General features: G+C 38.6%; 1 protein-coding gene and 1 non-coding gene across 4 annotated transcripts in view; one reads left to right on the top strand and one right to left on the bottom strand.

The window, feature by feature from the left end:
- Positions 1 to 13,837: 13,837 nt before the first annotated feature.
- LOC112477090 lies at positions 13,838 to 13,956 on the bottom strand. Its single transcript, XR_003045319.1, has one exon. It is a non-coding gene; the product is annotated as a 5S ribosomal RNA (ribosomal RNA).
- A 2,063-nt stretch (positions 13,957 to 16,019) lies between these two features.
- Positions 16,020 to 17,418, top strand: part of ALDH3A2 (aldehyde dehydrogenase 3 family member A2) — a 21,545-nt gene continuing 20,146 nt past the window's right edge. Inside the window, exons 1-2 of one of the 3 annotated variants that reach the window (XM_006908417.3) lie at positions 16,020 to 16,350; positions 16,493 to 16,653. In XM_006908417.3, coding sequence (XP_006908479.1) covers positions 16,501 to 16,653 — 153 coding nt within the window. In that variant the 5' untranslated portion in view covers positions 16,020 to 16,350; positions 16,493 to 16,500. Of the gene's footprint in view, positions 16,654 to 17,418 lie in introns of all 3 variants that reach the window. The other 2 variants (XM_015586706.2, XM_015586707.2) reach the window with 2 other exon arrangements.

The following is a 17,418-nucleotide window of genomic DNA, read 5'->3' as shown; positions in this document are numbered from 1 at the left end:
CTTCCTGATCTTTCTTGAGCATGTGCACAGTCTATGCTTGCACTGGCCTTCTAGATTCCCAGGAATATGTCAGAGCTTTCAAAGCCCCTTTAGATATATAATTCTCCAAACTTTCCTACCAAGTTCGTTTGCCTCAACTATTATTTATTGCCTCAAGAAGCAGCAACTAAAACATTTTTTCTGTAAATATTTTCAACAAACATCTTCCATAGATCAAATTTAGCCTGGTCACAAATCTACTGTTGAGGCCTTCAAGTGAATTTTTCATTTCAGTTTTTGGACTTTTCAACTTTGCAGCTTTCATTTGTGTTTCATACTGTGTTTCATACATTTCATTTGTATTTCATACATTTGTATTTCATACCCGATAAGTTTGACTCAGGTGAAATAAACACAGTGGGGTCTTCTAAGGAGCCACATTACAAGTCATTCCGTAAAAATAATAACTTCTTTATGAATGAAGCTTTGAAAGAATTCAACCCATTTTTCTTCCTTTAGTATTAGAAATACAGGCTATATTATTTTTCAAGTTTACAACTGAGCTGGGAGCAGGAGATGATACTAGGGTGAGTTAAAAACACCACAAATCTGTTATTACCAAGATTCAACCACATTTCTTGAATTAGTGCTTACCAGGTCAAGGCAAGCCTTTGGTTAATTTCCAGAGTTCTGAAAAAAAGTACTGTCTATTTGTCAGTTACTGACAATCTCTCCTTTTCTTTTGAATGGGTCATACTTTCCTCATTCTCTGTATGTTTTGTAATTTTTGGTTGAGAAGTGGACATTTTGAAAATTGTATGGTGATAACTCTGGAAATCAGATTCTCCTCTTTCCACAGGTATTTCTGTTCTTGCTTGTTGTCATTGCTGCTCTGCAGTAATCCACTTGTTTAGTGACTTTTTCAAACCAGTTTTTACAGACTGTGTTCCTTGTCATGTGTGGTGGTCATTATTTCTACAGTCAACCAATGGCCTGAGAGAGATTCCTTAAAGGCCTCGATCCAATAAGAAAAGAGATTTTAAAAAGGTTCTGTCTCTTTATTCAACAGGAACTGCCTTGGAAGCCACTTCAGCCCAAAAAAGTTGAGACAATGGCCAGGCTCTGTACCAGTATCTTAGTGAATTGCCAGGTAGATCAAAACATATAGCCCTGATTTTTGGAAAACATGATCCTTAGTGCCCAACCTATCACCAATTAGCCACATCAAGAATTTGCGGAGCCATCTCTACAGCTACCTGGGGAATGGGAAATAGTACTATTATGTGAAACACCAAAATTCACTGATATTTACTAGCCTCTCTCTTCATCAAGTATTCTCCTTGTCCCTGCAAGTTTTCAGTATGAATCCAGAGTTATGAAATAGTGGGTTCTGAAGTTATTTGCCACTTCAAGAGTTGTTTTGGTAAAAAGACTGATTCTTAGAGCTTCCTGCCCTGCCATCTTCTATCCTGTAATCCGGAATAGACTTTTCATACTAATGGGCTCTTATTCCTTTGTAGAAATTTTATTTTGGGGAAATCTTTCAGATATTCCTTTTGTCCCTGGATGTGCTTAGGAGCAGGGGAATCTTTTTTCTTTTATTCTGCATGGAACTTTATAGACTTTCAATATAAAGCATTGGATTTTTCTTTAACTCTAGGAAAATTAGATAAATGGTTGAACTTATGTATTAATCTGACATATTTCTTTTCTCCTGTTTTCTCTCTCTGTATTGTGGGACATTTCTTCAACTTTATCTTCCAAGTTGAAATTTAGTTATTGGCCATTTCCTTTCCATTATCCAGTCTTTAAATAGAATATTTTATTTAAGTGTTCATGTTTTTTATTTCACTTACAATCACTTTTTCCCCAGTTGCTCCTTTTCCCTTAAATGGCTGTAGTTGGTTCATGAATATCTTTAAGAATAGTCACTATAATTAAATATTTTTTCCATTCTGTTCCTTTGATTCTTTCTGTTTCCTTTGTGTCAACTGTTCTGCATGCTCATTTTGGTCTTTTTTTTTTTTTTTTCAGCGATGTTGATTTCTTGCAATGTCTGGTGAACATTGGATTAATGTTTCTGTTTTTTATTAAAGACCACAGTTTTGTATGATTAGTAGAGACAGCGCACACATTAGGTAACTTTGCAGTCCTGTAGATCTAATCCAAAGAGGTCAGTTCTCTGGTGAGAGGATTAATTGCAGGCTCTGTCTAGACTGGTGATACCTATTGACCAGTGCACTTTCCCTTAAAGGCAAATTGGAGGGAAGCAAGAAGACTTCCCCTGGGGAGAGCACTCTAGTCTGTTTCACGTATTGCATTCACATTGGATCCATTGTGCAGGTCTCTAGTCACCTCCATCTCTGCTGTGTCTCTCTGCAGAGCCATCATAACTCAGTGTAGGCCCTCTCCAGGTAGATATTCCACCATAATTAGACAGAGTGCAGGAGGTCCACAAAGAGGCAAATGTTTCCTACATGAACACTGAACTTCAACTCCATTTTTGAAGAAGACTCCCATACTCAGAGGAAGATTACCATACACAGGCTAAAAATTACTTTTTTTCTCTTCCCAACCCCCACATTTTTATGCTCATAAACAAAACTTTAGGAATTATCATCTGTAGTGACAGCCTACCCTATGTCTCTTTTAACCTAAATTCTAGCTAATAAAACTTAGTGAGGTTTTATCATGTACTCATTTTGTCAAATAGAAAAGTAGTACTTTGAATTGACTCATCAATTTGTTAGGTTGGTCAGATCAGTACTTAATTAGTATGCCACTTAAATGTGATTTTTGGGTCACCGACTACTTTCTTTTCCTCCGCTAGAGATATTATTTCCCTTGTGAGCCAAGTGATGCCTCTTTTTGCTCCCTTTCATCTATTTGATGCACTTGCAGTGAGTATTTGGAGTGATTTTACTCTAATATACATGCCAGAATTTGTTTGTGTTTCTAGCTTTTGATTTAATGACTGTGATTTCATTTTTGAAAACAGAGAGCTCTTGCTTCAAGCAGTCTGAGCCTCTTGCAGGAAAGATGGGTTACTTAAGAGTATAGCATCTCGAGATGGGAGAGACCTGTGGTATCCAGCCTCCTCTACTTTATGTGGGTCCTGAGTGTCCTGTGTGACGTCCTAGCCAAGTGGTGAAGTGACTTGTGCTGTATCCTCCAAGGCAGACCATGCTACCTTTGAGTTAACTCTGACCACTAAAAAATCCTTCTCTAGTTGATCTTCTGTAGATTTACAGGTATTTCAAGACCCTTCTGCTATACCCTGGAATCATTCCCAGTTTCAGCAATTATCCTTGTGACATGATTTTTAGGTCCATTTACCATCTGACTTCTTTCCCCAAGGAATTTCTTCTATTTGCCAATGTCACTTAGAAGATATGATACCCACGATTGAACATGGGCTGTGGTAAGAATAGTGTGAAGGAAAACAAGATGATTATTACCACTCTGGCTCTGGGCAATTTTGAAGTCCGTGATTATATTAATATTTTCCAGCGATGATATCAGACCAGTGTCTGCTGAGATTTCCATCAATGAAATCTCTAGTATTTTTTAACATATGCTTTTACAAAATATTTTTAAATGTTCAGACATTTAAATGTTACCTGATGGGTTTCTGATGAAAGCTGCTATAGTTTGTTGTCATTATTGTTGTTGTTAATATAACTTTAGAAGCAAAACGTTTTTCTTTATGTCTTACATAATGTGCAAGGCTTGTTTTGAGCTAGAACTATTTGACCATATCCAAACATGTGAAATATTAATGTAGTATTTTGAACTTGAAATGATTACTAAATGACTGACACATTGGTTTTGCTTTTCCTCTCTTTAGGGCACCTGTGGTGGAGTCCTGAGAGGTACAGGAAAACAAAATATTGGTGCTGCCTTGAATGTCATTGGTTATTATGTTTTTGGTTTTCCCATTGGAATGTCTCTGATGTTCACTGCTAAACTTGGGATAATGGGTATGTCTTTGATTCCTCAATGACCCACCTCAAATCTCACTTGTCATATTAAGATAAACTACTTGAGATATAAAGTAATTGACTGGAGTGGCCTCGATGAAATTATTTTCTCCCCAAGTAGTTATTCAGTGCCTCCTCTGTTCAAAAACATTGGAAATGCAGTCTAGAACAAAAGAAATATGATCCCTGCCCACAGGATGAGACCAAGATTAAGTAATTAATCACACAATCATTCCATTTGGGTTAAGTGCTTCAAATGAAAAGAACTGGGAGCTCTGAGCACCTATAATGGGTTGGAGGGAACATCTAAACCTGTCTAGCTTGCCAGAACAGCTCCCTAAGGTCAAAATGCTCAGACCTGAAACATGACTAGAATTACCTAGATGAAGTGAATACCATTTGTTGAAAAAACTATTCTTTTCTTGTTGATTGGTCTTGACATACTCGTTGAAAATTATTTGGCCTTAGATGTTTGGGTTTATTCTGGACTCTCTATTCTTCTCCACTGGTCTATATGTCTGGCTTATGCCAATACCACGCTGTTTTTGACTACTTTGTTCTTGTATTTCAACTTTGTTTTGGTTATTTTGGAGCCCCTTTGAATATTATGTGAATTTGAAGGTCAGCTTTTCCATTTTTGAAAAAAAGACTATTGGAAATTTTATCAGGATTACATTGAATCTGTAGATTGCTTTGGGAGAATGTTGAAATCTTAAAAATACTAAGTCTCATAATCCATGACCATAGGATGTTTCTCCATTGATATAGGTCTTTAATTTCTTTAAGTAATCTTTTATAGTTTTCAAGGTACAGGTCTCTCACTTTCTTGGCTAAAGTTATTCCTAGATATTTTATTCTTTTGGATGCTATTGTACATAGAATTATTTTCTCAATTTTCTTTTTCAGATTCTTCATTGCTGTTATATTAAAACACAACTGTTTTTTTGTGTGTTGATCTTATAGATTTAATAAACTCGTTTATTAGCTCTAGTATTTTTATGTGTGTGGATTCTTTAGGATTTTCTATATACAGAATCATGTCATATGCACATAGTTTTGCTCCTTCCTTTTCAATTCTAATACCTTTAATTCTTTTTCTTACCTTATTGTTCTGGCAAAAACTTCTACAGTAGAATTTTAACATTTTTTTCCTATATTCTCCTCCAGTACTTTTTTTAATTTAGAAAAATAACATAAAGCTAAATTTTATAGGAATTGAGATAATATTCATGAAGTGCTTTTGTCAGAAGTATACTAACCTTTTATATACATTATGCAATTTAAATTTATGATAACTACACAAGAGATGATCTCACATTGGCTCCATTTATAAATGAAGAGGCTAAAACATTAAGGAGTTTACTGATTTATCCCATAGACAGTAAGTGATGAACCGGATTCGAACCCAGATAGTTTGCCTACAGGGCTGTACTTGTTACTGTTAGGGATATTGTCTCTGTCTTCGAATTTCATAATTTTTTCATTCAGTCAGCAAACATTCATTGAGTGCCTATTTATGTCAGGCCCTGTGCTATATTAGAACCTGGGAAATATAAAGATAAATCAGCAAGACCCTTGTCTTTTGTGAGTTCATACTCCATGCTCTTAATTTTTATTCCTCCCTTGTTCTTCGGCATTTTTTCTACTTCATGTTCTTAGTCCTTGAAAGTCTCAGGGCTTCAAACTTCAATGCCAGTGGCTCTCAGATCTCTATCTCTGGGCCTGACATCATGTCCAAACTCCTACTCTGTGTATTTTCAGTTGCCACACGTATTCCTGGGGTGTCTTGCCAACATCTCTGGCTCCTGGCCTCCTATCTGGTTCACTCAGCCAGACTTAAGAACTCTGACCCAGTTGTGCTGCCAAGTCTTACCAGTTCTGTCTCTAGGATATCTTTCATAGCTGTGTGGGATTTATCCTACTTTCACAGGGGAATAGTTGTGAGTTTATAATGGATATGGCATTTATTTTAGCATTTCTTATCTCCCGTAAACTATGCATCTAATTCAAATATTTATTACTCTCATTAAGGTGTGTTACCCTTGAGCACCTGTTTCCTGCAGAGGACGTGAAGGGAGGTACTTAAGGAAGCTTCTATTTTCCAGACACCTCATTCTCTCTTTTGGACACAGAACTGCCAAGTATTTATTACTATCTACCAAGCATTGTCCTAGACACCATGGAAATACTTAATATCAAGAGCCCTGCCCTAATGAGGTGCTGAAGTTTTACAATTCAACTTTACTTTAAAAAAGCAAAAATGTAAAACTTCACCCCTATTAGACTTTAAGCTCTTTCAGAATAACGATATATCAGATTTCCCACCTTGTCCACAAAAGCACCTTTTTCTATTATACATAGTAGGTGCTCAGATTTGTTACATAACACTTAAAATGTTTTAAAGTTATACATTAACAGTATAGAAAATTTTTGAAAATATGTAAAAATACAAAGAAGAAATTAAAATTACCCATAATTTCACTTCTCAGATATAAAAGCTGAGGCACTGAAGTGTATTTTATTCCAGTATGTTAAAATTATTTTTATGCCAGTGTTTTTTCTGTTATTCACAAATGCGAGGTTATGGTGAATATGTAATCTCCTCCCCCATCCCATGCTAAAGAGATGGCTTTTAGAAACTATATAGTATTTCCTTGTATCATTTGTTTAATGCTTTCCTAATAGTGGATGTTTAAATTGCTCCGCTTCGTAAATAGCACTGGGATGAGCATCCTAAGTACATGAAATATTAGTGACATTCTCGAAGTTTTCCTCAGGATGGGTTCCTAAGAATGGAATCCCTCGATCAAAGGGTATAAACTGTCAGTCCATCTACTTCTCAACCAGAGAGGTTATTCGAGTTTTGTTTAATTGCCAGAAGGCTATGGGAGGCCCATCCTCCCTGTTTCTTTGCCAGTGTGGGGCTCCAGATGTGTAATGAATGAATTGGTGCATAAATTCTCAGTTTATACTATATTCCATCTCTCGCCAAAGTAGCTTGCTTTGTAGTGATATATGAGTATATATGAGGAATTGATATATGAGTATATATGAGTAAAAAATAAAAAGTACATATTTCATACCCACTTTGATATATAATTGACACTTAAGTGGTTTAAATAGTTTCTCCTCATAAGTAGATAGGCATTTTAATATTTGTAAACGGGCCCCTTTGTATTCTCAATAATCTTTCCCACACGGCAGTTGGAGAGATGGTTTTCAGAGTGGGCTTTTGAAAACATCAGGTCTCACACACATGAATGCACACACCAATCTAAAACCCTTCAGTGGGTTCCCATTAGACTTAGAATCAAACCTGGATCCTTTTAGGGCTTGAATACCTGCCTTACGTATCCTGCTTCCCTGAACTTCTCTGCTCCATTCCACTGCTCATCTGCCCTTCCTACCTGGGACCTGCAGGTTGGTTTCCTCTGAGCCTGGGCCTACTCTTCTCTCTGCTTGCAGGGCCTTTCCCAGAGCTGTCACAGCTGGCTCTTCCCCATTCTGGTCTCCCCCTCAGAGAGCCGCCTGACTATCGTACTGACTCTCAGCTGCAGGTCATTATTACAGCGCTCTGCCCAGTGTCTTTCAGGGCGCTTATCAGTCTTAAAATTGTTGCGTTTGTTTATTGTTTGTCTCCTTTGGTAGAATATTAGCTCCATGAGGGCACCGACCTTGTTAGCCTGTCCAATTCTGTGTTTCTAGCACTTAAAACAACACCCAGTGTAATCAAAGCCAGTAAATAGTTGTTAAATCAATATATAAAGCAGTAAATGGTTTGGAGAGAGTTCTTTATCTTACTATTTATTGATCAATTGATTACCATTGACAGATCCACGGTAAGCTTGAGTCTAATCCTGATCTATAATTATCTAAAATTTTAGGGAAGTTAATTCAACTGAAGTTTACTCTGCAGATACTGTAGCTCGGGAAGAGTTTTAATGATGAAGGACTGAACTGAAGAAAATCTAAACCATGATATTCATTTTACATTTATAGGTCTCTGGTCTCGATTGATGATTTGTGTCTTCTTTCAAGGCTTTTTCTATTTGGTGTACATCTGGAGAATAAACTGGTATAGAGTTGCAGAGCAGGTAACAGACAAATGTGGCTCTACTTGATCCCAAAGGATGGTAAAGAACCTTTTATAATCAAAATGATAAGAATGCCACCAGCAACATGACTCACTTTGAATCATGAAATGCATCTAATGTGGGAGGTGGGAGCAAAAGAAAATCATATTTTGGCACACTTTCCTCTTAATATGACCTCATTTAATATCTACTAACTGTTGTTCAACCAAAAAAAAAAGGGGGGGGGAGAATTATCTTAGAAAATATTTTGTTGTAATACTTAGAAAAATAGTAGTTTGTTTCCTATTTTTACTGATTCGTTGTCTGTCTGTTTTTAGGCCTCTTTAAAAAAAAATTTTTTTTTGGTCCACGGTTTCATAAAATGCAACCTGTGATCAGTGGAAAGTACCGGGGGACAGCATGATACATATAGGTACAGGATCAGGATCTTGATTAGATGGCCATCTCTGTATTGACTTGTGAGCCCTGTTTATTGTGTCAAGGCTTCAGATGAGGTGTACAGGAGGTTGGCTTAGGGGAGGTATTATTGATAAGGAGACATGCAGGATGGGTTTGGTGCACAGACTGTCACAGTTTAAGTTTTGACCACCCTCGAAGTTTCATACCCCTTTTGATTTTTCTAATTGGGATGTATTATTTCTTTCCTATCTTCGGTCTGATATATTGAGGGAATAAATTGCACAGGTCCTTAAGTTGGACCATAAGCTACCCATTAGATAATAGCACCGTTTATCTTTAGACTTTATTCCTTTTATTGGTGTTAGGAGACACTGAAGAACACAAGTGCAACAAATATGTTAAATTTGCAACTATAGTAACCACTAACCCTTTTATATTATTGTTGTGAGCTGAGTATTGGGGAGAAGAATAGTGGTTGTCCAGTTATGTTCTACTGGTATTGTCATTTTCAGAACTGAAAAACACAGTGCTAGACATTGTAATCCTTTAGCAGTAGTTTCGGCAGTAGCTTAAATTAAGTTTTAACAAAAGACTACTTCGCCTAAGTTGACTTACATTTCATTTACTTTTGTGACATTTGTTTTTAGGCACAGGTTCAAGCTGGGACGAAAGGAGACCATGCCTACCCCAACAGGTAACAGTGTACTCTTTTTCTGTCTTACAAGATGAAACTTAGTGTAGCCAGACTTGCTTGGTTTATGAGATCCTGCTCTTTTGTTCGATAAAATTTGTCTCCACCCTAACAATTGGGAGATCAACTCTGGGTTTTCCTATGAAAAGTGTTTAATGTAATTTCTCATATACCTCCCAATGATTGATGTTCATCGTTTACAGTTTATTTTGTGTGACTTCGCTTCACTTAGTCCAGTACGTAAATAAATACTGCATTGTTTTCTGCAAACAGATCGAACTATCCTGGAAAAAGAAGTAACAGAGTGGTTTTACCTGAAATCATCAGACCGGAGAAGCAGGCCATCCAACTGATGGTAATGGAAGAAAACAACCAGTATGCTGTGTCCACCATTGGGGTTGTTCTGACAGTGAGACAACTGATATTCTATCGTGAAATAGCTTTAGCTAGTTGCTGTTGTTGCTCTTGAATTTTAATAAGAGTTTTCAATGACTGTGGCTAATATAGAAGAATTATCATCAGTCCACAAACTAGAAATGATAATTCTGTTCCATACAGGCATACCTCATTTTATTGTGCTTCGCCTTATTGCGTGTCACAGGCGTTTTTTGTTTTTGTTTTTTTTTTTTTTACAAACTGAAGGCAAGACCCTCTGCTAAAAGATTACTACTTGCTTTATTGCAACACTCGCTTTATTGCGGTGATCTGGAACCAGATCCGCAACATCTCTGAGGTATGTCTATATATGAAGCATGGAAAGTGATTGTCATTTGGAAAGTGGTTTCACTCTCAGCTGTGGGCAGAAAGGATATTAGTGGTGTATTCTTAGTTGTTCCAAGAATCTGCACTGTTCTATTGGAGATCAAGAAGGGAGTTAGAAAGAAAAAAACAAAAAGAAAGAAGTTGTAGTTTTAAGTAAACTTTTCTCCCAAATATTAACTTTATGATGGTTTTTAAATCTGTAAATTTGATTTTCCCAGATGTAAGTATTCTTCACTCTTTCTTATATTGAATATCTTTCTTCTTCCAGGAAAGCAGTTTGTCCTCTAAAATTGATTGCTGATCTAGGTTTGTTTGTATTCCTCTGTTAATGTATATAATCTTGCCTGTTCAAGTCCTTTCTTGGGTATTGCCATATGAGTTTTTATAAAATAAACACCTTAACATTTAAAATGTGTACTGATAATATTTGGGGCTATAAAATCTATCTAAATGATAACTTTTTTTTTTTGCCTCTTAACAAATTTTTGTGGCAACTTTCACATTAATTAAAAAATGAATCTGTGTTCTCTTTTGCTGCTCAGCTCCCAGGAGTCTGGCAGTTATGGCTGTACCCTCCCGACAGGAGATTTTTAGAGCTTTATATAGGGGTTTGACCAGCTCAAATAGAAAAATCCAAAAAAAAAAAAAAGTTACTAATATCAGGGATTCCCCAACACAAAGCTCACTAGATGGCCTAGAGTGTATGCGGCTCATGGTTCAGAGCCCACCAAGAGACACCGGTGTTCCCATTAGCTTTTCATCTCCTTCTCTGAAATGTGGAAAAGCAGCCTAGGATTATCAAATAGCTGTTAGAAATGAATTATACATTGAAGGAACTAGAAATAAAACTATGAAATAATTTCTATTTCCTATGAAATAAAACATTCAAAAGGGACTTCTTTAAGAAGAAAAAACATGTATCAAAAAAATGAATAAAGAATGGTAATAATTACATTCCTATAACAAGTACCTCAAATGGAAAAGAATTAAGTGCTCCAACCAAAAGATAGAGTGGCTGAATGGATAAGAAAACAAGCCCCCTACATATGCTGCCTGCAAGAGACTCATTTCAGATTAAAAGACACACACGACTAAAGGGAAGGGAATGGAAAAAGATATTGCCTTGATGAACCTAGAAGGTATTGCACTGAATGAAATATGTCAGATAAAGACAAATATTGCACGATTTCTTGTACATGTGGAATCTAAAGAACAAAATAAACAACAACAACAAAAATGGAAATAAGTACATAGATACAGAGAATATTTTTTGAGGGCTACTAGATGGGAGGGGGGTTGGGAGGACGGTGAAAAAGGGCAAAGGGATTAAGAAGTACAAATGGATAGATACAAAATAGTCATGGGGATATAAAGTGTAACATGGAAAATAGTCAACAATGTAATAAATATGTAAGGGGGAAGGTGGGTACTAGATTTAGTGGGGTGATCACTTTGTGAGTTATATAGATCTCTAATCACTATGCTGTACAACTGAAACTAATATATTATTGTATGCCAACTATAATTGAAAAAAAAACTCATTGAATTGTACAATGTAAACATGAGCAACCAATTGTCTATTATATTTCAATAAAGCCGGGGGAAAAAATCACGGTATAGCACTACACATCTACCAGAATGGTTAAATTTTAAAAACTGACATTATCAAGCATTAGAAAGGCTATGGAGCTACTGGACTGTCATATATTACTGATGGGGAATATAAATTGATGTAAGTATGTCAGAAAATTATTTGACCACTAAAGTTAAACATGATAAATATTTATTTGCTTTCACCCAGAAATTCTGTAGTAGTGATTGGGTAGGGGCATAATAGGGATGCTGGTAATGTTCTGAGTGGTAGATACATCAGTGGGTTAACTTTGTAATAATTTGTTTATATATATATAATTTATGCAGTTTTTTATTTCATATCCAGTAAAAATGTAATATTTATTACAAAACAAAATGGTAGCCTATCAGCAAGGTTTAGACATTGGATTTCTCCAGTTGTCAGCAGAGAGAGCTTTTCTAAAAGCAAGGGTGAAATAGACACCCTCAATTCTCTCAACCTCAGAGAGACTAAAATTGTGAGTGTATGCTCAAGGCTTCTATCTTCCTTCTGGCCCTAATTTTGTTTCCTAGAAAGCTGAATGACTTGTTTATAACTTATGCTCCCCTGCAAGAAGTATGTTGACTGTTTATATATGTTTTCACAGTTTTAAGATCTTTTAATTTCTTTTACCCCATTGTGGAATTAAACTGAGGACCTAGACAACAGAATTAAGTAAAATGTGGCAAGTCTCTCTATAATAATCAATTCTCTTTCGGTACCAACAGGCAAAAATTCAATTCAAGCTTTGGGTCCCTAACATTTGGAAATTTATTAGCTTATGGAACTGTGAAGATGTACTTCACACATGTACTTTTAGCTTCAAGCCTTAACTGGTTACAAATAATCTTATCAAGGCCTCTGACCTCTGCCATTCTTTATATTAGCTTTATTCTCAGCAAGTCATTTCTGAGTGCCAAAAAAATTAGCTACAGGTGGCTCCAGGATTACACCACCCATGTAGCTAGTGATCCCATGGGGAAAAGCATGTCTCTTTTATAATAGTACTAACGAAAGTTCCAGGGAGGGCTGAATGGTCAGGCTTGAGTCACCTGCACATTCCTGAATCAACCTCTGTTATAGGAAGATTTAATACTCCTGACTACAGGCGTAGGTCATATCGAAACCCTGAGGTTGTGATGCGGAGGGGTCATGAAGTGGATCACCCACATAAGGAAACTTTCTTTAACAACAAAAAAGGGGAGAGGGTTAGGAAAAATATCGTGGGCAGGCATACAAAAATTACCACAGTCTACTACATTTCCTGAAAGAAAGAGTTTATGAGCACTCACCCTATAGTCTTATATCCTGCTGTGCTGATTTCCTTGGCCCATAGCTACTTAAATTAATGAGTATATCATATTCAAAAGCCAGGAGAATGTTTCAACGTGGGAGTTTGGTAAAAGGATTCCCAGTCCTCTCTTTGGTTTCATAAGTACATCGCCTTGTTCTGTTTAAAGCATTTGGATATGATTTTAAAAAATGACTAACAAAATGCCACCAATTTATTTCCACAACTAATAAAATGTTCAAGAGTTGGTAAAAAAATCAAACTCTTGGTGACTGTGCCATTAGAATCACAATAGATTCTTTTGAAGAAATCCTCGCATCTTATCCTCAGCAGGACAAGTAGCTCTTTGCTACCCAGAGATTAACTTGCCTTAGATAATACTGATTTCTGTTCTATTTTCACATTGGAATTCTGTTCATAATTTATATTTTTAAAAATTGCAGCATGATCCATACCTCAATTTACCTAGTCTCTCACATGATGTTTATTAGCTCAAGGTTAAAAATAGTCACAAAGATCAGATCAAAAAGACTACTGCATATACTCTTTGTTGAACTTTGAGCTAAATTAAACATTATACAGTTCTAGATATTGACATTAGACCTGCTATGCATGGGCAACCCTCAGTTAGTTATGGAGTTGGTTTAAAGACTTGGTATGTGTTAAAGGCTACAGCTTTTCCCTGTCATGTAAGAAGACTGCTCACCTGCAATCTCCCCTTTAACCATGGCATCTCCATGTGGACTTTTTTTCCCCAAGAGAATGCAAGAGCGAAGAAGAGGTGAGGAAGAGTTTTATGATACCAACTTCTTTCCTTTACCAAGAATATCTGAGAATAGCCTCAACTTTTACACACTATTGAGAAAGCCACAAAAGTGGACAATGCCAAGACACTGAGACGAGAGTATTTGAGAGGTTACCATTCATTATTTCAATAAATATTGAGTACCTGCCAGGTTCGATAATAAGCACTGACTTTACAGGGGACATGAAAAAGTCCCTGACTTTAAAAAAACAAAAACAAAAAAACACCTACAGCACCTGGTATTCCTAGGTGGTCTCCCATCCAAGTACTAACCAGGCCCGACTCTGCTTAGCTTCCGAGATCAGATGAGATCAGGCACTTTCAGGGTGGCATGGCCATAGACAAGTCCCTGACTTTTAAGACATGCCAGTGGGGAAGACAGACATAAATAAACTAAAACAGGGTAAGGGACAGAATAGCAGAACATGCTAGTTTAGACATGGTGGTCAGTGAAGGAGGTAACATTTCAGCAGAGATTGAATTATGTGAGAACGTTAGCTGAGCACTTTGGGCATAGAAAATAGCAGAGTGCAAAAGCCCTGAAGTGGAAATGTAGTTAGTGTTAGTGCAAGGAAACCACTTCAACTAAGTGAGAGAATAATACAAAATGAGGATGGAGAGGAAGATGGAGGCCAGGATATACAGGGCTTGTAGAATATGGTGTGGGTTTTGGATTTTATTCTAAATGTCATGGTAAGGCATTTTGAGCAGGGAAGTAACATGTTCAAGGTAACTTCTGAAAGGATAACTAACGGCGAGGTGCAGAAAAAGCTGTACAGCAAATTGTTCTAGTCAGGATCCAGCATGGAAAGAGAAAACACTCTAGTTATTTCAGGTAGAGGGAATTTTAAGAGTAATAAATGTCAAAAGGAAGAATAGGGTGATATAGAAGATTAGAAGCTACTAAAAATACCCCTGCTCCTATGCCATTTGTTGATGCTGTCACCGTCATCCTCTATTTACTAGAGGTGCCACCTTGACCACGGAAGGAACTGCTAGAGTCAGGAATCATCCTGCTTCCACTTCCAATAGAGAAATGGCTGGTAACTGCTGCCCTATTGAATCCAGAAGCAAAAGTTACTTTCCCCCTCCTGCCTTCTAATTTCCTGCTCATGCCTCCTACTGGTAGAGCTTCATTGGAAGCCAGGTGACATGAGAACCTGGGACAAGTAGTTTATACAATCTGGGTCTCTGTAGTACAGAGTATAAGATGGCAAGTGTAAAACTAAGAAGATACTGATAAATAACCTGCATAGGGTCGAGAGTAGAAGCATGGAAACCAGTAGGATGCTAGTGCTATATATAGTGCAGGAGAAAATGATTATGGCTTGGACCAGGGTAGAAGAGGTTGGATTCAATCGTTTTTGTTTTGTTTTGTTTTGTTTTTTTTGAAGATAGGGCCAAAGAGAAGAATCAAGGATGATTTCAAGGACTTTGGTCTGAGTAAATGGGATAAAGGATGGTACCATTTATTGAGGCTGGGAACACTGTTGGAGGTGTACTTTGTATTTGTTCAGTGGATGAGGGAGGATACATCAAACGTTCTATCTAAAGTTAACTTTAAGATGCTTATTATATCTTCAAATATAGATAAATAAGATGTAATTGGACATAACCCCTTGGAGTTCAGAGGAAAGGGTAGGACCAAAGGTAGAATTTAAAGCATTTTCTGACCACTGCCCATGGGATTAAATGAGTGACTGAAAAGAAAAGAGCCCTAGGCACCTGAATACTTAGAGGTCTGAAAGGGAAGAAAAGTCCAGCAGAGGAAAACCCAGAGAACTCTCAGTCAGGGAGGTAAAAAGAAAACCAGAAGAGTGTAGGGTGATGAAAAAAGAAGCAAAGGCAGTATCTCCCGAAGATGGCAATGATCTGTTGTGCTGAGTAGAGTAAAATGAAAACTGAGAACTACCTCAGTGGATTTGGCAACTAGGAAGTAGGTAAATTGGAGCGGAGTGGGTTTCCTCTTTGGAGGAGTTCTACTATAAAGGGAAGCAGAAAATAGGAAGGTAGCTAGCGGGTGACATGCAGCCCAGGAAGAACGTTTTTAAAGGCTGGGCAATGATATCGTTCGCACACTGTGGGAAATGATCGCCATGCTAGCATAGTAAGAGATGAAGTCCTGACTTCCTGCTCTCAGGGGACTAACCTTAGAGGGGTTTCTGGAAATCCGTCCAGGCTGTATAAAGTCAAGGCAGCTAACAGAAGGAGGTGGGGCCGCAGGGGCCGGAGACGCTGAGGCAGCACTGGGTGACAGCAACCACTCTACACAGACGCAGAGGCCGGGCCAATGACGCCCATGGCATTTGGACATGCCAGGCCTCTGGCCGCTGTCCATTCAGTCACATGATAGCCACGAAATGGAGGAGAGATGAAGAACCCCTCTCGAGAGCTTCTGTGTGCGTGGGCCGCGTTCTGTCCCGGTGGCGGGGCACTTACTGCCTTGCACCCGCTTCTCTTCAGCGCTTCGGCCACTCGATCTCCGCGCCTCAGCTCACTTCTCCGGGACTCTTCGTTCCCGGTCCAGGAGCCACTCATCCGCCGGCAGCATTCCTTACATCCCACCCAAGGTTCCAGGGAGTGGGCGGGGCCGGCGTCCGGCTGTCGAGGTCACGTGTCCCACTCCGACCAATAGGCGCGCCTCCCAGGGTCGAGCCCAGCCCCGCGGGCTGGGTGGATCTCGGGCAGTTGGACGCCGCCGGAACAGAGGACTTCGTCGGGTCATCGGGAGAGCAAGGTGTGGCTTTGGGTCCGCCGTGGGGGCCCACAGACGGGAAGGGAGAAGAGGAACGGGAGGTGGCGCTCGCCCGCACTGGGGTCCTTCAAGCTACAGCTACTGCGTCGCATCCCCCGCCCCCGACTTCCTTTTTCTCCTTAAGGCAAGGCCATGGAGCGCGAGGTCCAGCGGGCTCGCATCGCTTTCGGGTCCGGCAGGTCGCGACCCTTGAGGTTCCGGCTACAGCAGCTCGAGGCCCTGCGCAGGATGGTGCAGGAGCGCGAGAAGGACATCTTGGCGGCCATCGCCTCCGACTTGTGCAAGGTATTAGCGAGGCGGGAGGAACCGAGACCGCTGTCTCTTGCCGCCCCACTTGGGGAGTGCATTCTGCCTGAGCTTTTGCATTTCTTTCTTTATTTTTGATTACGCAAGCACTGCAGTTCTTTTACCTCCACCAGTACAAATAAAGCAAAAATTTCCCCTGACTTTTCTGATCTTCCTACCTTGCTTAAACCCAACGCTTTATGTGTTTTCTGGTCTTTGTCATTACTCTTTTGTGAATGTTTTTCTTTATATTTTTGCCTGTTTTTCTGTTGCATTTATGGCCCTTTTCCCGTAGGAATTTTTTGTATATTCTGGATTTCGATAAATTTTTTCAGCGTAAGATATTGCAGGTAGTTTTCTCTGAGTCTTTTTCTTGTCTTTGAACTTTGTTTGTGGTTTCTTTTGTCGACAGAGGATTTTTTGGTTGTCGTTGCACTTAAAATTTCCTCCACAACTTCATTTTAGGTCAGTGTTCCTCAAACTCCTGTGCACTGGCGAATCACCTGGGGATCTTGTTAAAATGCAAATTATGGTTCAGTCGGTCTGGGAGGGGGTCTGAGATTCTAAGTGTGTAATGAACTCCCAGATGATTCTATGCTGCCTGTTTTGGAACGAAGCTTTGAGCAGCAAGGTTTCGGGTAGTGTTTAGGGTATAAATATATTCCCCTATATTTTCTAATAATCTTGTTTTTACCCTTTATCTTTATTCCAGGGTTAACAAGACCTTGCTCTGGCTTTGTGAGTCTCCTTTTCTCACTGCACAAC

Source organism: Pteropus alecto, unplaced genomic scaffold (assembly GCF_000325575.1).
Source record: "Pteropus alecto unplaced genomic scaffold, ASM32557v1 scaffold52, whole genome shotgun sequence".
In the NCBI taxonomy this organism is placed as follows: Eukaryota; Metazoa; Chordata; class Mammalia; order Chiroptera; family Pteropodidae; genus Pteropus; species Pteropus alecto.
This window is presented reverse-complemented; position numbering and strand designations above follow the sequence as displayed.